Below are 26,966 nucleotides of genomic sequence, written 5' to 3'. Positions count from 1 at the left end.
GTGAAACCCCATCTCTACTAAAAATACAAAAAATTAGCCAGGCGTGGTGGCGGGTGCCTGTAGTCCCAGCTACTTGGGAGGCTGAGGCAGGAGAATGGCGTGAACCTGGGAGGTAGAGCTTGCAGTAAGCCAAGGTCACGCCACTGCACTCCAGCCTGGGCGACAGAGCAAGACTCCGTCTCAAAAGAAAAAAACAAAAAAAAAACCCAAAAAAAACACATAATAATAAACACATGTATTTACTACATGCAAAGCATTGCTCTAAGCACAACAGCTTTCCCTCTGAGGTATGTACTACTGTTACTTCCATTTCAAAGATGAAATTTCTGAGGCAAATGGAGACTACATAACTCGCTCAAGGTCACACAACCGACAAGTGGCAGAACTGGGATTTGGACCCACGCAGGCTAGCTCAGATGCCATTTTCCATCTACTTTTTGAGTCAACTAACAGTTTCCCAGAGTACATCATCTTCAGTGCCATCTCAGTTATTTGAGATAGTCTTTTGAATCTGGTATGATGCTGTCACTGGTCGTTTTAAGCCCACTCACAGTCTCTATTAGCATAACACGTTAAACAGCAATACAATGAAGGGCTGCTATGGAGATCAAAGCTATAGAGCTATACAGAAAATACCTTTGTCCCCTACAGAAAATAGTTTTTTCTTATGCCCAAAGTCTATTTACAAATATTAATTAGGTTACTACCCAGAAAGCAAACTTTGACACAACATCCCAAAAGCAGAAAACACAGGCACAGAAGGGACTACCTTAAAGTAATAAAAGCCATATATGACAAACCCACCGCCAACATCATACTGAATGGGAAAAGTTGAAAGCATTTCCCCTGAGAACTAGAACAAGGCAACTTTTACCACTTCTATTCAACATAGTACTGGAAGTCCTCACCCAACCAATCAGACAAGAGAAAGAAATAAAGGCCATCCAAACTGGAAAAGAGGAAGTGAAAGTGTTGCTGTTCACTGATGATATGATCGTATAAAAAATCCTAAAGATGCATCCAAAAGGCTCCTGGATCTGATAAGTGAATTCAGTAAAGTCTACAGTTACCAAATCAATGTACACAAATCAGTAGCACTGCTATACACCAACAATGACCAAGCTGAGAACCAAATCAGCAACTCAATCACTTTTACAACAGCTGCAAAAAAATAAAACACCTAGGAATATACTTAACCAAGGAGGCAGAAGATCTCTACAAGGAAAACTACAAAACGCTGCTGAAAGAAATCACAGATGACACAAACAAATGGAAACACATCCCATGCTCATGGACGGGAAGAATCGATATTGTGAAAATGACCATACTGCCCAAAGCAATCTACAGATTCAATGCAATTTCCATCAAAATACCATCATCATTTTTTCACAGAATTAGAAAAAAAAATCCTAAAATTCATATGGAACAAAAAAAGAGCCCGCATAGCCAAAGCAAAACTAAGCAAAAAGAACAAATCTGGAGGTATTGCATTACAGGACTTCAAATTATACTACAGGGCTATAGTTACCCAAACAGCATGGTATTGATGTAAAAATAGGCACTTAGACCACTGGAACAGAACAGAGAACCCAGAAGTAAAGCCAAATATTTACTGCCAACTGATCTTTGGCAAAGCAGAATGACAATGGATCCCCATCTCTCATAAAAAATCAACTCAAGATAGATGAAAGACTTAAATCTAAAACCTGAAACCATAAAAATCCTGGAAGATAACATTGGAAAAACTCTTCTGGATATTGGCTTAGGCAAAGAATTCCTAAGACCCCAAAAGCAAGTGCAAAAATAAATAAATAAATAAAAAGCAAGTACAAAAATAAATAAATAAATAAATAACAAAAATAAATAAATGGGACCTATTTAAACTAAAAAGCTTCCGTACAGCAAAAGAAATAATCAGCAGAGTAAACAGAAAACCCACAGAGTGGGACAAAATATTCAAAAACCATGCATCTGACAAAGGACTAGCATCCAGAATCTACAAGGAACTCAAACAAATCAGCAAGAAAAAAAAAAAAAAAAAAACTCATTAAAAAGTGGGCAAAGAACATGAATAGATATTTCTCAAAAGAAGATACACAAACAGCCAACAAATACATAAAAATTGCTCAACATCACTAATAATGAGGGAAATGCAAATTAAAACCACAAAGAAATACCACCTCACTACTGCAAGAATGAACATAATTAAAAAGTCAAAAAACAATAGATGTTGGCATGGATGTGTTGAAAAAGGGACACTCTTACACTGCTGGTGGGTATGTAAATTAGTACAACCTCTATGGAAAACTGTATGAAGAGTCCTCAAAGAACTAAAAGTAGATCTACCAGGTGATCCAGCAGTCCCACTACTGGGTATCTCCCAAAGGAAAAGAAGTCATTATATGAAAAAGACACATGCACACGCATGTTTATAGCAGCACAATTCACAACTACAAAGATATGGAACCAACCTAAGTGCCCATCAACCAACAAGTGTATAAAGAAAATGTGGTATATATACACCACAGAATATCACTCAGCTATAATAAGGAATGAAATAATGTCTTTTGCAGCACCTTGGATGGAGCTGGAGGCCATTATTCTAAGTGAAGTAACTCAGGAATGGAAAAGCAAAAACCATATGTCCTCCCTTGTAAGTGGAAGCTAAGCTATAAGGACAAAAAGACACACAGAGTGATATAATGAACTCTGAGGACTCGAAGAGGGGAGGTTGGGAGGGAGGTGAGGGATAAAAGACTACATATTGGGTATAGTGTACACTGCTTAGGTGATGGGTGCACTAAAAATCTCAGAATTCACCACTAAAGAACTCATCCGTGTAACAAAAAAATCACCTGTATCCCCAAACTGTTGAAATTTTAAGAAGCAGAAAACATACAGACTATACTCTCCAATAACAATACAGCAAAACAGCAATCAGCAATAAAAAGATAACTAAATGAAAAAATTTCAAAAAGAACCACTTGGAAATTTTTTTAGTATTACTTTTCTACAGATCTTAGACAAATGAAAAAAATGGATAAAGATGAAAATAGAAATTAATTAGAAACTTTGAAAAATTAGACTTGATAAAGAACTAAATGTAAACAAAAACCAACAAAATAATAAATTTTAAATAAAAATGTTATGAGATCCAGGTCATAATCATAAATTTAATAAAGTAACTAGACACTCAGATATATATTGAAGTGTTTAAGATTTATATGAGAAGCAAAAAACTTTGCTAAAAGATGCAAAAAAAATGACTAAAACTATCTAGACAAATACTGTATGATCTCACTTATAAGTGGAATCTAAAAAAGTCAAACTACTAGAAGCAGAGAGTAGGAATAAGATGTCAAAGGGTAAAAGTTTTCAGTTACAAGATGAAGTTATGAGGACCTAATGTACAGCATGGTAAATATGGCTGATAATACTGTACTGTGTACTTGAAGTTAGCTAAGGGAGTAGATCTTAAGTGTTCTCCCAAGCAAAAGAAAAAAAAATTAACTATGTAAGGTGATTGTAACAGTCATTTCATAATGTATATCAAATCATCATGTTGCACACCTTAAATATGTACCATTTTTATTTGTCAATTATACCTCAATAAAGCTAGGGGTAGGGGTAGGGGCTGGGGAAATAGACCTAGAGTTTGGGAAAATGTCAATCCTTCCCAAATTAATGTATAAACTTAAAACAATTGTCATTGAAATCCCAGTATAAAATTGGTTTGGTTTTTTTGGGAACTTAAGTTAATTCTAAAGTTCAATGGGAAGAAAAACGTATAAGAATAACCCTAAGAGTTTTTTTGAAAGAAGAGTAGTGATATGGCTTGTGTCCCCACCCAAATCTCATCTTGATTGTAGTTCCCATAATCCCCACGTGCCATGGGAGAGACCCAGTGGGAGGTAATTGAATCATGGGGGAGGTTACCTCCATGCTGTTCTCATCATAGTGAGTTCTCACGAGATCTGGTGGTTTTGGAAGGGGCTTTCCCCCACTTAGCTCTCACTCATTCTCCTTCCTGCCACCATGCAAAGAAGGACATGTCTGCTTCCCCTTCTGCCATGACTGTAATTTCCTGAGGCCTCCCCAGCCATGCTCAACTGAGAATTAAACTTCTTTCCTTTATAAATTATCCAGTCTCAGGTATGTCCTGATGGCAGCATGAGAACAAACTAATACAGTAAATTGGTACTGGAAGTGGGGTGCTGCCATAAGGATACCTGAAAATGTGGAAGCAACTTTGGAACTGGTTAACAGGCAGAGGTTAGAACAGTTTAGAGGGCTCAGAAGAAAACGGGAAAATGTCAGAAAGTTTGGAACTTTCTAGAGACTTGGGGGGCTCAGAAGACAGGAAGAGGTGGGAAAGTTTGGAACTCCCTAGAGACTTGTTAAATGGCTTTTACCAAAATGGTGACAGTGATAAGGACAATGAAGTCCAAGCTGAGGTGTTCACGGAAGGAGATGACAAACTTCTTCGGAACTGGAGAAAAGGTCACTCTTGTTATACTTTAGCAAAAAGACTAGCAGCATTTTGCCCCTGCCCTAGAGGTAGGTGGAATTTTAAACTTGAGAAAGATAGTTTGGAATGGGAACTTGTGTTTAAAAGGGAAGCAGAGCATAAAAGTTTAAAAAATTTGCAGCCTGACAATACAATAGAAAAGAAAAACCCATTTCCTGAGGAGAAATTCAAGCAGGCTGCAGAAATTTGCATAAGTAATGAGGATCCAAATGTTAATCACCAAGACAATGGGGAAAATGTCACCAGCGCATGTCAGAGATCTTCATGGCAGCCTCTCCCATCACAGGCCCGGAGGCCTAGGAGGAAATAATGGTTTTGTGGGCCCAGGGCCTTGCTGCTTTGTGCAGTCTTGGGACTTGATGCTCTGTGTCTCAGCCATGGCCAAAAGGGGTCAACATATAGCTTAGGCCATTGCTTCAGAGGGTGCAAGCCCCAAGCCTTGGTGGCTTACATGTGATGTTGGGCCTGTGGGTGCATAGAAATCAAGAACTGAGGTTGAGGAACCTCTGCCTAGATTTCTGAGGATGTATGGAGATGCCTGGATGTCCAAGCAGAAGTTTGCTGCAGGGGCGGAACCCTCATGGAGAACCTCTGGTAGGGCAGTGTGGAAGGGAAATGTGGGGTGCGAGCCCCCACACAGAGTCCCCACTAGGGCACTGTGGAGCTGTGAGAAGAGGGCCATCATTCTCCAGAACCCAGAATAGTACATCCACCAACAGCTTGCATCATGCACCTGGAAAAGCCACAGACAGTCAACAGCAGCCATGAAGAAGGCCTGGAGGAAGGCTGTACTCTGCAAAACCACAGTGGGGGGAGCTGCTCAAGGCTCTGGGAGCTCACCTCTTGCATCAGTATGACCTGGATGTGAGACATGGAGTCAAAAGAGATCATTTTGGAACTTTAAGGTTTAATGACTGCCCCCATTGAATTTTGGACTTACAGGGGGCCTGTAGCCCCTTTGTTTTGGTCAATTTCTTCCATTTGGAAAAGGTGTATTTACCCCATGCCTGTACTCACATTGTATACAGGAAGTAACTAACTTGCTTTTGATTCTACAGGCTCATAGGTGGAAGGGACTTGCCTTGTCTGAGATGATACTTTGGACTTGAACATTTGAGTTAATGCTAAAATAAGTTAAGACTCTGGGGGACTGTTGGAAGGACAAGATTGTATTTTGAAATGTGAGGACGTGAGATTTGGGAGGAGACAGGTAAAATGATATGGTTTGGCCATGTCCCCACCCAAATCTCATCTTGAATTGTAGTTCCCATAATCCCCATGTGTTGTGGGAGGGACCTGGTGGTAGGTAATTGAATCATGGGGGTGGCTACCTTCATGCTGTTCTCATGATAGTGAGTTCTCACAAGAACTGATGGTTTTATAAGGGGCTCTCCCCCAACTTTGCTCTCACTCATTCTTTCTTGCCACTATGTGAAGAAGAATGTGTTTGCTTCCCCTTCCTCCATGACTGTGTTTCCTGAGGCCTCCTCAGGCATGCTGAACTGTGAGTCAATTAAACCTCTTTTTTTTTTTTATAAATTACCAGTCTCAGGTTATTTCCTTACAGCAGTGTGAGAATGGAGTAATACAAGTACTTTGGCAGAAACTGTCTCTACTAAGCATTAAAATGGACAGAAATTGACAAATAAATCAGTGAAACAGAAGAAAAGCCAAAAAAGGAGGCAAGTATTTCTGACTAGTTAACATGGTAAAAATAGCATCTCGAATTAGTAGGAAGTTGATGAATTAGTTAATAAATTGTGTTAAAACAATTCCATATCCATTTGCAATAAAATAAGGATAGGGTTCCATCTCAGATTTCACACTTAAACACACATGCACACAAATGTGATATTTAGATTAAGATATTTAGATTTAGATTAAAATCTAGTAGAATGTTTTACAAGCTTAAGATTGGAAAGATCTTTCAAAGGAGAATATGAAACAGAAGCTAAAAAGGCAAAAAGGTTAAGAGATATGATTATATAAATATTTGCAAAATATAAACACAGGATATGATAAACTTTTGTAAAACAATAGAAAAAGTTTAAAAATACAATTAAAAAGTCAGCAAAAGCTGTGAACAGTTAATTTACAAAGCAAGCTCTACTTGACTGCTACACATTGAAAATGCTCAACTTTTCTCAATTTTGAGAAGTATGAATTAAAGCCATGATATACCATTTTTCATTTATTAGAAGATCAAAAGTCAAAGACACTGATCATATTATGATAATAAGTGTATGTGTAGATAGGCACTGATTATCATAGATAGGACTGAACCTGAAAACCAATTTTTAGAGTAATTTGACAATTGTGACCCACATGTATAAGGATGCTTAGTGGACCACTGTTGTTACAGCAAAAATATCAGAAATAACCTTAAAAATGTTCATTGATCAGGCAATTATTAAATAGAGCCTAGTGGAGTCTTCAGTGGAATATCATGTAACCATTAAGAGCATGCTATAGACCGGGTGCGGTGGCTCATGCCTGTAATCCCAGCACGGAAAGCCGAGGTGGTGGGATTGCTTGAGCCCACAAGTTCGAGACCAGCCTAGGCAACATAGTGAGACCCCCATCTCTACAAAGAAATAGAAAAAACAGCTGGACATGGTGGCACATGTCTGTAGTCCCAGTTATTTGGGGAGGCTGAGGCAGCAGCAGGATCAATTGAGCCCAGATGGTGGAGGGAGCAGTGAGCCATGATGGCACAGCCTGGGTGATAGGCTGAGACCCTCTCTCAAAAAAAAAAAAAAGAGAGAAAATGAAGAAAAAAAACAAGCTAGAGCTATATATACCTGAAAACTATAAATGACTTGGAAAGATATAGATATTATATAATATATAATTAAACTCCAAAGGTTGCAGATATGCATTTTATAAAAATGAGATCACAATATAAAATTACAAATAAATAAAATTCTCAATTAGCTTGTGTGTATGTGTGTGTTGATTGAGCACAGAAAGTCTGAAAGAAGTCTCAGACCTGAAATGCATGATTAGAAGCAGCTGTGGTCTGCGGTGCTTATGGAGAGGAATGAAAAGGGGCAAGTGAATTCAGAACCTTCAACTGAGATACCCAGGTTCTTGCATTGGGACTGACTGGACAAACAGCTTGACCCAAAGAGAACGAAGAAAAGTACCAGGGAGTGGAGGGGGTGACGGCCCACCTGGAAGTGGCACGCAGCCAAAGAAACCGTCACCTCCAGCCAAGAGAAGCAGTGAGTAATTGTGCTACCCCGCCTGGGAAACCATGCTTCTCCCATGGATCTTTACATGGATCCTTCCATGGATCAGGAGATCTCATGAGCCCACGCCACCAGGGCCTTGGGTCTGATACACAGAGCTGTGTAGAGTCTCGGCAGAGCAGCCACTCAGGCACACACAGAGAACCATGAGTTTTACATACTACAGCTGGGATCCCTGGCAAGGCAGGAAATCTGTCTGTCTGTATATATCCCTAGGAAGGGGGCTGATTCCAGGGAGCCAAGCAGTCATCGTTTTGTGGGCCCCACTTCCACAGCACCTCACAAGTTAAGACCCACTGGCTTGGAATCCCAGCCAGCCAATGGTGGCAGATTGGAATAACCCTGAGATGGGTCCAAGTTCCCAGGGGCGGAGGGGTGGCTACCATCTTTGCGGTTCGGTAGACTCAGGCACTCCAGCCTGCTGGCTGTGGAGAATAGACGGTTTATGAGGAAGGTTCCCCAACAATGCAGAACAGCTGCCTTGTCAGATTGTGACCAGACTGCTTCTTGGGGTGGGACCCTGATCCCATTCCTCCTCACCGGGTGGGACCTCTCAACAGGGGTCTCCAGCCACCTCCTACAGGTACATGCGGGCCAGCAACAGGTCAGTACTCCACCAGAATGCAGCTTCCAGAGGAAGGAGCTGGCTGCCATCTTTGCTGTTTTGTGGCCTTCACTGGTGATACCTCCAGGTACAGGAGAAACTGAGGCAACTGGGGTCTGGAGCAGATCCCCAGTAAACCACAGCAACCCTATGGTGGAGTGGCCAGACTGTTAAAAGAAAAACAACCAGAAAACAACAACAACATGAACAAAAAAGGCCCCACAAAAACCTCATTCAGAGGTCAGCAACCTCAAAGACTGAAGATAGATAACCCCCAAAGATGAGAATCACTACAAAAACACTGAAAACTCAAAAAGTCAGAGTTCCTCTTCTCTAAATGACTGCAACACCCCTCCAGCAAGGGCACAGAACCGGACTGAGGTGGAGATGGCTGAATTGACAGAAGTCGGCTTCAGAAGGTGGATAATAACAAACTTTGGTGAGCTAAAGGAGCATGTTGTAACCCAATGCAAAGAAGCTAAGAATCATGATCAAACAATACAGGAGCCGATAGCCAGAACAGCCAGTTTAGAGAGGAAGATAACTGACCTGATGGAGCTGAAAAATACAACATGAGAACATCACAATACAATCACAAGTATCAATAGCAGAACAGACCAAGTGGAGGAAAGAATCTCAGAGCTTGAAGACTATCTTTCTGAAATAAGACAATAAGACAAGAATAGAGGGAAAGAAAATGAAAAGGAATGAACAAAACCTCTGGAAAATATAAGATCACATAAACAGACCAAATCTATGACTGATTGGGGTACCTGAAAGAAATGAAGACAACAGAACCAAGTTGGAAAACATAGTTCAAGATATCATCCAGGAGAACTTCCCCAATCTAGCAAGATAGGCCAACATTCAAACTCAGGAAATGCAAAGAGCCTCAGTAAGATACTCCACAAGAAGATCAACCCCAAGACACATAATCATCAGATTCTCCAAGGTCAAAATGAAAGAAAAAATGTTAAGGACAGCCAGAGAGAAAGGCCAGGTCACCTACAAAGGGAAACTCATTAGACTAACAGCAAATCTCTCAACTGGGGGCCAATGTTCAACATTCTTAAAGAAAAGAATTTCCAGGCCAGAATTTCATATCTGGCTAAGCTAAGCTTCACAGTTGAAGGAGAAATAAGATCCTTTTCAGATAGGCAAATGCTGAAGAAATCTGTCACCACCAGGCCTGCCTTGCAAGAGCTCCTGAAGGAAGCACTAAATATGAGAATACAAAACCATTACCAACAACTACAAAAACACACTGAAGTACACAGACCAGTAACACTATGAAGCAACCATATAAACAAGTCTGCAAAATAACCAGCTAGCATCATGATGACAGGATCAAATTCACACATAACAATACTAACCTTAAATGTAAATGGGCTAAATGCCCCAATTAAAAAACATAGAATGGCAAGCTGGATAAAGAGCCAAAACCTTCAAGGACCCACCTCACATGCAAAGACACATAGGCTCAAAATAAAAGGATGGAGGAGAATTTACCAAGCAAATGGAAAACAGAAAAAAAACAGGGGTTGCAATCCTAGTTTCTGACAAAACAGACTTTATGCCAACAAAGATTTAAAAAGACAAAGAAGGGCATTACATAATGGTAAAGGGTTCAATTCAAAAAGAAGAGAAGAGTTAACTACCTTAAACATATATGCACCCAATACAGGAGCACTGATATTCACAAAGCAAGTGCTTAGAGACCTGCAAAGAGACTTAGACTCCCACACAATAATAGTGGGAGATTTTAACACCAACTGACAACATTAGATCATGGAGACAGAAAATTAACAAAGATATTCAGGACCTGAACTCAGCTCTAAAACAAGTGGACCTAATAGATATCTACAGAAATCTCCACCCAAATTCAACAGCATACGCATTCTTCTCACCACCACATGACACTTACTCTAAAATTGATTACATAATCAGAAGTAAAACCCTCCTCAGCAAATGCAAAAGAACTGAAATAACAGTCTCTCAGACCACAGAACAATCAAATTAGAATTCAAGATTAAGAAATTCACTTAAAAGGCTGGGTGTGGTGGCTCATGCCTGTAATCCCAGCATTTTGGGAGGCCGAGGTGGGGGGATCACGAGGTCAAGAGATCAAGACCATCCTGGCTAACATGGTGAAACCATGTCTCTACTAAAAATACAAAAAATTAGCCAGGCGTGGTGGCACATGCCTGTAGTCCCAGCTACTTGGGAGGCTGAGGCAGGAGAATCACTTGAACCTGGGAGGCAGAGGTTGCAGTGAGCCAAGACTGCGCCACTACACTCCAGCCTGGGTGAAAGAGCAAGACTCCATCTCAAAAAAAATAAAAGAAAGAAAGAAATTCACTCAAAACCACACAAACCAGAAGGAAATTGAACAACCTGCTCCTGAATGACTTTTGGGTAAACAATGAAATTAAGGCAGAAATCAAGAAGATCTTTGAAGCTAATGAGAACAAAGAGACAATGTACCAGAATCTCTGAGATGCAGCTAAAGCAGTGTTAAGAGGGAAACTTACAGCACTAAATGCTCACATCAAAAAGCTAGAAGGATCTCGACTTAACAACCTAACATCTCAACTAAAAAGAACTAGAGAACCAAGAGTAAATAAACCCCAAAGCTTGCAGAAGACAAGAAATAACCAAGATCAGAGCTGAACTGAAGGAGACAGAGGCACAAAAAGCCCTTCAAAAAAAATCAATGCATTCAGGAGCTGGTTTTTTTTAAAAAATTAATAAAATAGAACTCTAGCTAGACTAATAAAGAAGAAAAGAAAGAAGAATCAAATAAACACAATATGAAATGATAAGGGGAATATCACCACTGACCCCAAAGAAATACAAGCAACCCTCAGAGAATACTATAAACACTTCTGTGTTTATAAACACAGAGAAGTAAGGTAGGAAATCTAGAAAAAAATGGATAAATTCCTAGACACATACATCCTCCCAAGACTCAACCAGGAAGAAACTGAATCTCTGAACAGACCAATAATGAGTTCTGAAATTGTAATAAATACACTACCAACCAAAAAAAAAGCCCAGAACAAGATGGATTCACAGTGGAATTCTTCCAGAGGTACAAAGAAGAGCTAGTACCATTTCTACTGAAACTGTTCCAAAAAATTGAAAAGGAGGGACTCCTCCCTCATTCTATGAGACCAGCATCATCCTGATACTAAAACCAGGCAGAGATACAACAAAAGAAAAAAACTTCAGGCCAATATTCCTGATAAACATCAGTGCAAAAATCCTCAATAAAATACTGGCAAATTGAATCCAGCATCACCTCAAAATGCTTATATACCACAATCAAGGCAGCTTCATCCCCAGGATGCAAGGTTGGTTCAACATATTCAAGTCAATAAATGTGATTCATCACATAAACAGAACTAAAGACAAAAACCACAGGAATATGTCAATAGATGCAGAAAAGGCCTTTGATAAAATTCAACATCCCTTCATGTTAAAAATTCTTAATAAACTAGGTATTGAAGGAACATACCTCAAAATAATAAGAGCCTTGTATGACAAACCCACAGCCAATATCACACTGAATGGGCAAAAGCTGGAAGCATTTCCCTTGAAAACCAGCACAAGACAAGGATGCCCTCTCTCACCACTCTTATTCAACATAGTATTGTAAGTTCTGGCTAGGGCAATCAGGCAAGAGAAAGAAATAAGGGGTTCTCAAACAGGAAGAGAGGAGTCAAATTGTCTCTGTTTGCAGAGGATATGATCCTATATCTAGAAAACCCCATCGTCTCAGCCCAAAGGCTTCTTAAGCTGATAAGCAACCTCAGCAAAGTCTCAGGATACAAAACCAATGTGCAAAAAATCACAAGCACTCCTATACACTACGACAGACAGGCAGAGAGCCAAATTATGAATGAACTCCCATTCATGACTGCTACAAAAAGAATAAAATACCTAGGAACACAGCTAACAAAGGAAGTGAAGGACCTCTTCAAGGAGAACTACAAACCATTGCTCAAAATCAGAGAGGACACAAATAAATGGAAAAACATTCCATGCTCATGGATAGGAAGAATCAATATTGTGAAAATGGTTATACTGCCCAAAGTAATTTATAGATTCAATGCTATTCCCATTAAACTACCACTGACATTCTTCACAGAATTAGAAAAAAAAACTATTTTAAAATTCATATGGAACCAAATAAGAGCCCAAATAGCCGAGACAATTCTAAGCAAAAAGAACACAGCTGGAGGCATCACACTACCTTATTTCAAACTATACTGCAAGCTATGGTAACCAAACAGCATGGTACTGGTAGAAGAACAGACATATACACCAATGGAACAGAACAGAGAACTCGGAAATAAGGCTCTTACCTACAATCATGTGATCTTTGACAAATTTGACAAAAACAAGTAATGGGGGAAGGACTCCTTATTTAATAAATGGGGGGCTGGGAGTACTGGCTAGCCATATGCAGAACATCGAAACTGGAATCCTTCCTTACAACATATACAAAATTTAACCCAAGATGGATTAAAGACTTAAAGGTAAAACCCAAAACTATAAAAACCCTAGAAGAAAATCTAGCAATACCATTCAGGACATAGGCATGGGCAAAGATTTCATGATGAAAACGCCAAAAGCAATTGCAACAAAAGCAAAAATTGACAAATGGGATCTAATTAAACAAAAGAGCTTCTGCACAGCAAAAGAAACTATTGTCAGAGTGAACTGATAATCTACAGCAGAAAATTTCTGCAATCTATCCATCTGACAAAAGTCTAATATCCAGAGTCTACAAGGAACTTAAACAAATTTACAAGAAAAAACAAGCAACCACATTATAAACTGGGCAAAGGATATGAACAGACACTTCTCTAAAGAAGACATACATGCGGCCAAAAAACATATTGAAAAAAAGCTCAATATCACTAATCATTACAGAAATGCAAATCAAAACCACAATGAGATACCATCTTATGCCAGTCAGAATGACTACTGTTAAAAGGTCAAAAAACAACAGATTCTGACAAGGTTGCAGAGAAAAAGGAATGCTTTTACATTGTTGTTGGGAGTGTAAATTAGTTCAACCATTGTGGAAGACAGTGTGGTGATTCCTCAAAGACGTAGAGGCAGAAATACCTTTTGGCCCAGCAATCCCATTACTGGGATACGCAAAAGAATATATCCAAAGGAATATAAATAATTCTTTTATAAAGATACATGCCCACATATGTTCACTGCAGCACTATTCTCAATACAATAGTAAAGACACAAAATCAACCTAAATGCCCATCAATGATAGACTGGATAAGGAAAAATGTGGTATATATACACCATGGAATACTATGCAGCCATAAAAAGAAACAAGATTATGTCCTTTGCAGGGACATGGATGGAGTTGGAGGCCATTATCCTCAGCAAACTAACGCGGGAACAGAAAAAGAGACACCACATGTTCTGACTTATAAGTGGGAGCTGAATGATGAGAACACATGGACACATGGGGGAGAACAAAACACACTTGGGCCTGTTGGGGTGGTGGGGGGACGGAGAACATCAGGAAGAACAGCTAATGGATGCTGGGCTTAATACCTGGGTGCTGGGGCGATCTGTGCAGCAAACCACCATGGCACACATTTACGTATATAACAAACCTGCACATCCTGCACATACATCCCTGAACTTAAAAGTTGAAGAAGAAGAAGAAAAAAGTCTTACTAAGGTAATACTTCCAATAGAACTTTCTGTAATAATGGAAGTATTCTGTATCTGTGCTGCTCAATATGGTAGCCACTAGCAACATGTGGCTTGAGCACTTCAAATGTAGCCACTGTGACTGAGGAACTGATTTTTTAAAATTTAATTACTATTGATTTAAACTTCAATGTAAATAGCCATATGTGGCTAGTGGCTACCATGTTAGACAGCACAGTACTGAGGTTCTAACGTCTGAAAGGTAGAGTATGAGTAGCCAGGTGGTGGTTTTTATGTCTGATTTTACATACCTTAAAAAAAGGGAGGGCAACGTGATAAGTAATGTCTACTCTCTTGACTTGATGAGATTCTCTCTTCTGGGGAACTTATATGTGAGACTTAGACTCACATTGTACAAAGAAAAGTAATCTATATTCAAGGGACCATTTCTGGTCTCTTTTTTAAAGGCAAGATATGGTAACAGCAGATACCTAGGAGTTTCAAGAATTCTTCTCCATGAGGAAGGTTCAACAACTTACTCTTCATTCAAGGTCTCAATAGTCCCAAATTGTATTAAGCATAGTACTTATCAAAAATACTTGTCATACTTCCAGGATTGTCACTGTGTATACTATAAAATAACCTATTAGGAAAACCATGCTAAGGAAAAAATAATCTCTTCTTTTGGAATACTGCAATAGCCTCCTAACTGGTCACTCCACTTCCACTTTACCCATCACTCCCATCCATTCTTCTCTTTGCTGACAAAGAAATGTCTCTAAAATATTTGTCTGGCTATCCTATTTCTCAGCTCAAATTCTAATAGTCTCAAACTCCATTGCCATTGCTATTACCTTAGTTCTGCCTTTATGGGCTCTAACTTGGACTTCTACAACTATATATCTAATGTTCACCTGCCTCTAGCTTTGAACTGCCCAACCTATTCTCTTTACAGCTACCAAATATATCTGTTTAAAACTCAAATCTTAAAATACTTTTGCTATACTTTTACTGAAAACCATCAATGGCTACCCTCTGCCCATAGCAGAGATTCTTAGTATGCTGTAAATGGGTTACAAGTGAGCCAAGATATTGATCCTTTTCGCAGTAAAAGCAGTCAGGTAGGGCCTGGAACTATTGGAACTTATGTCACTTTCCATCATAAGCAGCTGTCGTGTTTTTAAATAATCTATTTATTATTAATCTAATTGATTGACATTTTGTATTTGGTTAAAAAAAACACACTGGCCAGGCGCAGTGGCTCACACCTGTAATCCCAGCACTTTGGGAGGCCAAGGCAGGCAGATCACGAGGTCAGGAGATCGAGACCATCCTGGCTAACACGGTGAAACCCCATCTCTACTAAAAATACAAAACAAAAAAAAAATTAGCCAGGCATGGCAGGCACCTGTAGTCCCTCGAGAGGCTCAGGGAGGCTCAGGGAGGAGAGTGGCGTGAACCCAGGAGGTGGAGCTTGCAGTAAGCCGAGATCGCACCACTGCACTCCAGCCTGGGCGACAGAGCAAGACTCTGTCTTAAGAAAAAACAAACAAACAAACAAACAAAAAAACATAAAATTTATCATCTTAACCATTTCTAAGTGGACAGTTCAGTAGTGTTAAGTGTACTCATATTGTTGTAAAAAAAAAAAAAGATCTCCAGAACTTCATCTTGCAAATCTGAGACTCTGTATCATTAAACAATTCCCGTTCTCCCCTTCCTCAGCCTCTGGTAACCACCATTCTATTTTTTGTTTCTATAAATGACTACTTTAGCTTCCTCATGTAAGTGGAATCATACAGTAGTTGTCTTTTTGTGACTGGCATATTTCACTTAGCATAATTTAACAAGGTTCATTCATGTTATAGCATGTGACATTTCCTTGATTTTAATGGCTAAACAGTATTCCATTATGTGTATGATACCACATTTTGTTTTTCCATTCATCCATCAATGGGCATTTGGATTGTTTCCACCTCTTGACTACTGTGAACTGTCTATGAACATGGGTGTGCAAACATCTCTTCAAGACCCTGCTTTCAATTCTTTTGTATATACACCCTGAAGTGAGGTTGCTGGATCATATAATTTTTTTAAAATTTTTTGAGGAACTCTTATTTTTTCCATAGTGGCTGTACCATCTTATCATCCCACCAACAGTGCACAAAAGTTTATAATTCTCCACATCCTCACCATATCTTGATACCTCGTTTTTTTGATAGTAGCCATTTCTAATAGGTGTAACATTTCATTATGTTTTGGTTTGCATCACTCTGATGATTAGTGACGTTGAGCATGTTTTCATGTTCTTTTTGGTCATCTGTATATCATCCTTGAAGAAATGTCTACTTAAGTACTTTGCTCATTTTAAATAGGGTTGATTTTTTGTTGTTATTGAGTTGCAGGAATTCTTTATATATTCTGGATATTAATCATATCAGATACATGATTTGCAAATATTTTCTCCCATTTTGAAAACTGCCTTTTCACCCTGTTGATTGTGTCCTTTGATGCACAAAGTTTTTAAGCTTAGTGTAGCCCCATTTGTCCACTTTTGCTTCTGCTGCCCAGGCTTTTGGTGTCATACCCAAAAGCATGCAAGTCCAATGTCATGAAGCTTTTCTCCTATGTTTTCTTCTAGAAGTTTTACAGTGTTAGGTGCTGCATTTAGGTCTTTAATCTATTTAATTTTTGTGTATGGTATAAGATAAGGATTCAATTTCATTCTTTTGCATATGGATAGCCATTTCCTCTAACATCATATGTTGAAGAAGCTGTCTTTTCCCCCAAAGAATGCTCTTGGCACACTTGCTGAAGATCATCTTGACCATATATGTGAGGGTTTACTTATCAGCTATCTATTCCATTCCATTGGTTTGTTTGTCTTTATGCCAGTACCATACAGTTTGGGTTATTATAGCTTTGCAATATGCTTTGAAATCAGAAAGTGTGAATCTTCTAACTTTTTTCTTCTTTTCCAAAATTGTTTTAGCTGTTTGGGGTCCATATCTCATTTTTCTTATGTACGCTATTATGCCAACAAAAAAAAGAAAAAAAAAGACTGGGAATCACTGAGTCTTACAGGAGAATGGCCTTCAAATTTTTTGTTCATATATGCCCCAAAAGAACTTTTTAGTATGTATCCCTTGCAAAAAATATGTAATTTCTGTTATACTATAAACATGTACATTTAAACATAAAACTATTATTTTTTAAAACAGTGGATTCTAAACACTATAGGGAAATGATACCCACCGACAGCCATTAAAAAAAAATGCTGATCTTCTCAACAGTTTTTACAAGTCCTTTATTCTCCTTGAATACTTATTTCTATTCTACTTCCTCCACAGAATGCTATTCTAATAAACATAGATTTTTATTATTATCAGTACAAAACTTTCTCTGCAAAAAAGGATATGAATTAAGAAAACATTTTCCTGTGATAAGACTCTTAAGTATTAACATTTTTCTTCTTGCTTGAGTTATTACAATTATTATATGTAAATAAGTGAGGAAAGCAACATAAATATATCATAAATCTTGATAATTAAACAAAAAGTAAAATTTGGAAAACTAATAATCAAATGAATGGAGGAATTTACAGCACTTTGATTACAGGGGAGGTTTTTTTTACACCTTGAAGCAACTTACTATAATGAGACTACAAACGTGTCAGAGGTAAAGTGGGAGAAGGCAGGGTGAGAAAGTAGGCACTTTCACAGGTACATGTGGAAAATGATTTACTTAAAATCATCTGTTCCCAAGCAACCTTTTATAAATTTCCATGATCCCAAGGTACTCTTACTTCAATCTAAAGACCTGCTACTGAATAAAATCTAAACTCCTTCACCAACCTCTTCAATTTCACCTCTTACCACATCCCACCCTCCCACCACAATTTACTATTTGCAGCTTTCTGAATCCCATACTGTTTCACATCTGTTGTCTATTTTCTCTCCATCTGATGGACATCTTTAAACTATTAATGTGAAAATATCACCTCCTATATGAAGACTTTCTGGATTTCCTGTATAGACTAGACCAACACTCCTTCATTCTCCCCCATCATGTGCCATATCATAGCATAACACCTCTAACAATAGTTTCACATACGTGTCTTCTTTTATTAGCTGAAAATTGCTTGAGGGACTTATTTTATTTATCTTTAAACTCATTTTGTGCTTAGAACATAGTAGATGCTCAATAAATACTACCTGAATGAAGAAATTGAAGAACACTCAAATCTCAATTTCCTCACTGATAAAATTTTATCTGTATGATCCTCTTCCAATTTTAAAGAAACCCAATAACTCCATATATTTTCTGAAATCTCTATAAATGTTCTATTTTCAGATTATTTTCTCTCCTAGTATGATCTCAAACTAGAGAAAATATTTTTACTACATATAAAAAATAGAGTATTTTATATCATTTGTGATAGCCCATTATGCAAAGTGATTCTATGATTTTAGGTTATCCTAAATAAAGCACATTTTTCTAGAGATTGCTTAAAAACATGAATTGATTATTTCAACATAATTCCCTACATGCTTTATATTCTGGTTGCTAAAAGAGGCAAGAAGGAAAACTGTTCTACATTTTTAGTATGTCAACAAGAAATTATTTTACTATTAGGTAAATCAAGAAATCCACAATATTATAATACCCAAATTATCTCCAACTATTCTGGCTCTCCCTCTCTATTCATGTATTTATTTATTTATATTTTTGCTCAACTCAACTGTAAATTTCAGAAAGTTCTGGTCTAGGCATTGGAAATTATGTCACTGTAGGTTAAATGGGGACCCATAAAGTGGGGACCTATACTCCACCCATCCCTACAACTTCAAAGTAATAAACCAGGGAGAGTGGCTCATGCCTATAATTCTAGCACTTTGGGAGTCCAGGTGGGAGGATCACTTAAGCCCAGGAGTTCAAGACCAGCTTGGGCAACACAGCAAGACCCTATCTCAACAAAAACCAAAAAAATTATCTGGGCATAGTGCTGCATACTTGTAGTCCTAGCAACACAGGAGACTGAGGTGGGAGGATCCTTTGAATCCAGGAGTTTAAGGCTGCAGTGAGCTATGATCATGCCACTGCACTCTGGCCTGGGCAACAGAGTGAGGCCCTGTCTCTAAAAAACAAAAACAAAACAAACAAAAAAGCCACAAAGCTGTAAGACCAGACTTCATGTCTTAAGTAGATAGTATTTACTTTATAAAAACAATTATTAACAGTTGTCATTAGTGTAAACATTGGGAAAGGGTAGGGTTCAGCATCTTTTAAAGCTATAGAGGATAGTCTTCCTTTGTAATTAAATATACAAAGTAACATAAAGTCATACCTTGATAATTAAAATATAGAAGAGAGTGGTATCACTATATCTCTAGCAGCTGTCCACAGTAAAATAAAAGTACTTTTTTTTTTCTGTACAAATATCTTTATTTTCATACTTAAAAAGAATCACATACTCAGTCCAACAGCTTTACCAGGCTTGGCCAACCCAGTATGTTACACACTCACTCAGGTACTTGGAAGGTTACTGGACAGCTCCTTAACCGATCGAGTCAGGACAAAGTGGTCACTTTCCCCACAGCCAGACTCTGGATTTGCCTCCTGGGAGGACACCATGCCTGGCACAGACTGATGGGGTGGCTGCAGTCAAACCTTGCCTCCAGATTATGAACCAGTATAACTAGCACAATTCTCGTGGCTACTTTCACTTCAGAGTGTCATGTTTATTGATGTGGAGCTTTCTGAGTAGGGAGGTTAAGGCACACCTGCTCAGTAAAACAAATATTTCTTGTAGTGTTCTAGATTGAGGGCAGCAGTCAATGGTAAAATAAATTTCGGTAGCATGTTCCTGACAGGTTATACAGCAGCCCTGGCTCAAGGATTTCTCCCCCTGCAGGATTCCTAAGAATGTTTGCTAGTTGATTCTTTGTTTTGGCAATTTGATGGTTTTGATGAATTTGCTGTGATCCAGGGGTATTCAAGTACTTCTCTGAGCATCGGCCTCTGGCTGGGATCATGCTTCAACAGTCTTGAAATGAGGTCCCTGGCTCCCTCTGTTACAAAGTCAGGGAATGTGAATTCTCAACCTGTGATATTCTTTTGTAGGTCTCCTGGTATGTATTTGCCTCAAAAGGAGGCTTCTCAACTAAAAATTCACAGCAAAGAACTCCAAGGCTCCAGAGATCCACCTTCTCATCATGCATCCGACCTTCAATCATTTCGGGGGGCAGGTAGTCCAGGATGCCACAGAGAGTGGTCCTCCTGGAAGATGGAACATGTACTGACCACCCAAAATTTACAATTTCAAGCTCTCCAGCTGATCCAAGAAGTAAGTTCTCTGGCTTAATGTCTCTATGAATAACTGTCTTTGAATGACAGTAAGACACGGCATTTGCCAATTCTGTGATATAAGTAGCAGTTCTCTGCTCATCAAACTTTGAAAGTTTCTGAAGTTCTCTATTGACTGTTTCAAGTGGTGTACATTCCAGAATTAGGTAGACTCTGGTGGCATCATGGAAATAACCATACAGTCTGATTATATTAGGATGTTGAAGGTGGGACTGTATTTCTACTTCTCTTCTGAGTTGATGCTCCACTCCTGCTTTCTCCAGCTGAGCTTTAAATAACACTTTAAGAGCCAGAATAAACTTGCTTTGTTTTTCTCTTGCCAAATAAACATTACTAAACTTTGCTTTACCCAGAGGGAGACCAATTTCAAGGTCTTCCAAAGCCCATTGCCTCTTTTTTGATTCTTCATTTTTCTGTTTTGATGCCAGTTCCTCCTCAGGATTATTTTCAGGTGCCGACAGCAGGGACTGCTTGCTCTTTTGGGTGTTATTCAGTGGCCTGGAGGCAGGATGAGGTACACTGGTTGCCTGTACTTGCTTCTGCTTCTGATTCTGAACTGGCTTGTGACTGGAGACAAGCTTTTGTGCTTGCAAAGGAACACGCTGGGAAGAATTTGAAGGACATAAGACCCACTGAGCCTGGCCACTATTTGCAGGTAATGGATTCTGACAAGGAAATTGCTGAGTCACGAGAACACGTTTTGGACCTCCAACTGGGCCTTAACAGGCCCTGAAATGCAGTTTTCTTTAGATTGATCCATGATGCCTATGACCCAAGGACCTGAGTCTTCCAAGAGCTCAGCCCAATAAAAGCACTTTTAAACCAACTGATACACCTCTATAATTCACAAGTAATTGAGGTGTTTTATGTTTTTACATATCCTCTAGAGATGAGCTGGGTTAAGAAATTAAAACTATATCAGCTAAAAAAATTTAAGATGATCTCATGATTTCTGCTTCCCAATAAACATTTATAACATTAATAAATAAAGTGAAGAGAAGCAAAGGCAAATACCATCAGCAGTTTAAGTCAGGTCCTATTTACCTGCTCTGCTAATTTCATTGTTTCTCTGTAAAATTTCACTGTACAAAAGTTTACGTTCAAAACTCTTTATATTACGGCTTGGCCTAGCCTATCTTAAAAGTGCTCAGAACACTTACATTAGCCTATAGTTGGGCAAAATCTTCTAACACAAAGTCTATTTTATAACGAAGGGTTGAAAATATCTCATGTAATTTCTTGAATACAGTACTTCTTGAATACCGTAGAGTACAGTCTCTCATATTTGCTGCTGCTACCCACCATCACAAAAGAGTATCTTACCCATTGTATCACTAGCTCTGGAAAAGATCAAAGTGCAAAATTTGAAGTATGGTTTCTACAAAGTACACATTGCTTTCACATTACTGTAAAGCTAAAAAATTGGAAGCCAAACCATCATAAGTCTGAGACCATCTGTATAGGTTTTACAAAGGGGCTCACTAGTGATGAAGAGGTCCATTCTGTTCATTTTCTACATGAATTGATCATAGCCACAATAATATCAACATACATAAACTCAAGAATTTGATTTAGAAGAGAAATACATTAAACCGTATTTATAAATCTATAGGTATAGTGCAAATTAATCTAGATGTTTGGGGTGTATTTATATCCCCAACTGCCTATGTAACTTGGACAAGTATTCAATCTGTGTGTACCTGAGTTTTAGTACCTATAACTGTGCCATACTATATTATAGGCATTAGCCACTTTGCCTACTTAAATTTAAATTAATTAAAATTAACTTGAATTTTAAAAATTCAGTTTCTCAGTTGCACTGGCCACATTTCAAAGGCTCAATAACCACATGTGCCTAGAGGTTACCATACTGGACAGTATAGATATAATGATGAAAATAAACAGGATGATATGATTGAGAATAACAAGTGGGAACAAGGGGGTTGTATTGACTACTTTAGATCTAGATCAGGTGGTCAGAAAAGGCTGCCCTGAGTTGACATTTGAGCTGAGACTTGAATGACAAGATGCAACTAGCATGCAAAGATCTGCAAAAAGCATCCAAGGCATAGACAACAGTGAGGGCAAAAACCTCAGCCACAAATGTGGTTGGCTGGTTTAACAACAAAGAAGAGTGTCTGAAGCATTAGAAATAAGGGGAGAGGTGTATAAGGTCCAAGAAATGGCAGGAAGCAGAGTCTCAAGGGCCTTATACACCATTTAAGAACTTTGGATTTTATGTTAAGTGCAATCAAAAACCATAGAGGGTTATTAAAAGGGCAATGTTAGGCTGGGTGCGGTGGCTCCTGACTGTAATCCCAGCACTTTGGGAGGCCGAGGCAGATGGATCACAAGGTCAGGAGTTCAAGACCAGCCTGGCCAACATAGTGAAACCCCATCTCTACTAAAAATACAAACATTAGCTGGGCATGGTGGTGCATGCCTGTAGTCCCAGCTACTCAGGAGGCTGAGGCAGAAGGTGGAGGTTGTAGTGAGCCGAGATCACGCCACTGCACTCCAGCTTGGGCAACAGAGTGAGACTTCATCTCAAAAAAAAAAAGGCAATGTTGTGATCTAAATTATGCCTTAAAAGCCCACTGTAACTACTGTTGAGAATTATTATGGGAAACCAAGAGCAAAATCAGGAAGATCTGCTAGAAGAAGACACATATCATATCATAGCCCAGGTTGAGAAAAGATGGTGGCCTGGACCAGGAGAGTGGTAGAGGGATAAAGAAAATCTGTTCCTTTTTTCTACATTCCCTATCTACAATCCTGCATCTGCTATCCTTCACAGCCAAGCTCCTTGAAATAGTATACTTCACTTTTTAACCCCTTATCCTATAAATATGCTTTCTGCCTCCACTATCCTACTGAAACTGTCCTAAGGTCCAAGTTACCTCCACCTTCCCAAAACCAATGAGCATTTTTCTATGCTTTTCTTACCTGACCCCTGCTGCATTTGCAAAACCTCTGACCATTCCTCACCTTCATCAAGTTCTCGCCTTCCTCAGCTCCGAGGGCCTTACTCTCACCTGATTTTCCTCTTTCTTTTACTCCTTCTCAGTCTTCTTCCCAGTAACCTCTACTTGACTTTTAAACACCAGTGCTCCTTTAAGCTTACAGCTTTAGTACTCAGTGCATTTCACAACATACGTAATCCTTGAGACTGAACTGACACTTTTTGCTGTTAGCTCCCCAATTAACATCTCTGGCCCAGTACTCCCTACTGTTTAGACTATCTGTATCTGGTGTTCAATCAGATGTCCTTACTTGGACATACCGTAAACATTTAAAATGCAAAAGGTTGAAAATCTGTATCCTTCATTCTCTTATTATATATACTTGCCCAAACCACAAGCCAAAGACTTCCTAAACTCTCCTTCACTTACTAGTTACAACGCCCATCACCAGACCTTCACAAAGTCCTGCAGATTCTAACTCCTTAATGTCTTTCTAATCTAGTCCTTCATCTTCATCCTACTAAGGTTCTTAATTCAAGCTCACATAATTTCTTGCTTGGATTACTGGAAGAGCTTCCCAATCCATTTCCCTTCTTCCAATCTCTCCTCCACTTTGCTACCAGAGCACATTACAGGTCTTCAACAAATGTTGTTGATTACATTAAGTACAAATCTGACGATGTCATTTCTCTACTTAAACTTTCAGAGAAACACCACAACTTTCACAAGGCTTCTCATGGTCTAGCTCCTTATTACTATTACTGCCTCATTGCCCCAACTCTTCCTCTCCCATCCTCCTCTCCAGTCATTCAGCCTTTCTTAGTTCTCTAAATACCATGCCATTTCAGGCCTCGCTTACTCTGCACATGCTATTACTGCTCCTTTACTCCTCTAACTAGTACTTCAAAGGTAGGCTTAAGTATCACCACTTCAAGAAAATGCCTCACGTATATCTCAATCACACTGAATGGAAGTTAATGATTTGTCTGTAAACAAAGGGTCCACCAACCTTATTTGGTTTGTAGCACCAATGACTGGCACAAAGTATGTAATCATTCACAGACGGGTTCGATTTGATATCTTCTAAATTTTCTAAAAAAGGGAGAGGAGCTTAGTGGGCTTTGTATCACCATTCCGGTATAGCACAAAGTGAGAGCACTGTACTACAAAGCCAAATGCGCTTCATGTTGGAAATGCAAAAATAAAATAAAATAAAACACAAGGCACACCCTTTCAAAAGACGAAATGTATGAAATTCTGAAAGCCTATGTAGTATCTAATAAACCAGCCTTGGAACTTTATACTACTTGGGGAAAGGCTTATTAAACACTTTGATGATAAAAATAGGTGAAAGGCTTCTCATCCCAATAAAGCAAATTAACCTTTCTTGGCTATGTCACTGTAATTTTAGTTCCTAACGTAGATTCTCGTTCACTTCCTGACAGGTTATTTTCCTTCTCTGAGAGAGTCTTACCACCTCAAGAGTCACTCATTTGTCAGCCATTTGTTCTCAAAATCTGAATGGGGGAAACGCAGATGAAAGAAGGGAGAGTGTGGGGGGATGATCAACACTTTCGGAATGGGAGGTGGCAGAAGGCCACAGTCTCCGGGAAGGAAGAGAGTGGGCGATGGGGCAATACCAGAGTGGAGCGCTGACATGTGGCAAGGAACGGGGAGGATGCGATCACGGAGCAGGCAACATGAAACAGGGAACGACCCCAGGCTGAAGATGGGAGACAGAGAAGATACTCAGAAAGCTAGGAATGTGTGGGGGTGGGGGGAGGGAGGGAGGAAGCGGCGATAGGCAGAGGAGAGAGGAAACAAGACGCAGTTTTTGGCCAGGGGTCAGAGGGGCTAAGGAGAAAAGCTGGGTCTAGAGGAAGACAACACAAATGGGGCTTCAGGACGAGGTGGGCAGGCGGTCATCCGGGAGCGGAGGGGAGGCACGGGGAGAACTAGGGGTCCAGAGGGCAGAGGCAGGAGGCGCAGAGCGAGTAGGAGACCCGAACCCGCCGAGCAGAGGCCGCGGGTGACGAGGGAAGGAACGGCGAGGCGAGAGAGGCACTTACTGGGGTCCCTCCGCAAGGCGCCGCTGAGGATCTCCTCCCGCAGGTGAGGAAAGAGGAAGTCCCGGGCGGCCTGGAGGTCCTGGAAGTAGCAGAACTGGACAATGGAGCAGGCCATGGCTCCAGGGAACCCCACTACGGCACTCACCTTACCTCACCACGCCCTGCCCCCTCCACCCCACTGCGGCCGCCACCGAGCCCCAATAGCTCTAGCCAGGCAGAAGGCGGAGAAACGAAACCGGAAGCTGTCACTGACACGGGTCCCCTGTCTCGGAGTACTGCGCAGGCGCAGGCTGGCCCAGGCGCCTAGGGCGCGGAGGCCCGGGTCACGTGACTACTGCGCCGCCGCTGCAGGTGGAGCCAAAGTCGACGTGGAGGCTTGGGGCAGATTTTTCAGTCCCAGTTCTGTGTCTACGCCGAGGCATGAACCCTTTCATTCATTCTGGCTTTTAGCCAGAGGTGTTCTAATTGGACTTGTCCGCGCAGGTCTTTGACTTATTCAGTCTTATTGATGCCCTACTATTGGCACGATCCTGATGTTTCACAGAAAATAATTCGTTTTAAACTAGTGGCAGGCCAGTGGGGGACCGTATCCTGCAACAGTCGGATTTTGAAAAGATTAATTGCTCTTCCGGAGATTAGCCCCGTCAAGGCTGGCTTTAAATGCTCCTACTATAAATTCCCATAGTACTACGCAAGCCCAATATAGTACGTGTTATAGTGTATTATACACTTTTGTTTTCATTATTCATTTGGTTTTTCATTCATGCATTCATCCATCCATTCAACAAATATTTGTTAGTCTTTTAAATGCCAGCCACGCAGCGTGCTGAGCATTAGAGAACAAAAGAGAAGAAGTACCTTTTCCCAGAAAGCCAGAATTCTAGTGACTGATACAGGCAGTAAGCAATTAATTACAGTAGTTCCCTTTAATCCAAGGGGATATGTTTTAAGATCCCCAGTAGATGACTCAAACCATGGATAGTACTGAAACCTATGTATGTGTATTATGTTTTTACCTATACATACATATGATAAAGTTCAATTTATAAATTAGGCACAGTGAAAGATTAACAATAACTAATAATTAAATTGAATAATTATGTGGAAAATGAACCCATGGTTAAAGGGGAGACTACTGTACTTAACTATTTAACTGAAATTGTGATCATGCTAGTAAGTGCTTCATAAATATTTGCTGAGGAAATAAATGGAATGTGTACATAAAGTAAATAGAATAACTTGTTTCTTTTACAAAGCACTATTTTTGAAAGTACTTTACACTGTTCATTTGGATAGTCACAAATGCCATCTAAAAATAGTGTGTCTTATCCCATTTTTTAAATAAAGAAATTGAGCTGTCTCTGAGCAGACTTTAAGTTCTTTTTCCAAAAAAAATAAAATAAAATAAAGTTATTTTAATGTGAGCACAAAGACCTGTAGGCACTTACACATTTCCTAAAGGAAACCTAAAGAGGCCATCCACTTTGTACGAAA

General features: G+C 39.5%; 1 protein-coding gene and 1 pseudogene across 1 annotated transcript in view; both read right to left on the bottom strand.

Moving 5' to 3' along the window:
- Window positions 1-26,087, bottom strand: part of RAB3GAP2 (RAB3 GTPase activating non-catalytic protein subunit 2) — a 121,021-nt gene extending 94,934 nt beyond the window's left edge. Inside the window, exon 1 of the mRNA XM_002809438.6 lies at window positions 25,473-26,087. Coding sequence (XP_002809484.2) covers window positions 25,473-25,587 — 115 coding nt within the window. The 5' untranslated portion in view covers window positions 25,588-26,087. The remainder of the gene's footprint in view (window positions 1-25,472) is intronic.
- LOC129047921 (aurora kinase A-like) lies at window positions 7,393-25,463 on the bottom strand (annotated as a pseudogene).
- Window positions 26,088-26,966: the final 879 nt, after the last annotated feature.

This window comes from Pongo abelii, chromosome 1, assembly GCF_028885655.2.
Source record: "Pongo abelii isolate AG06213 chromosome 1, NHGRI_mPonAbe1-v2.0_pri, whole genome shotgun sequence".
NCBI lineage: Eukaryota > Metazoa > Chordata > Mammalia > Primates > Hominidae > Pongo > Pongo abelii.
Note: the sequence above shows the minus strand (reverse complement) of the source record. Positions and strands in the feature narration are given on the sequence as shown.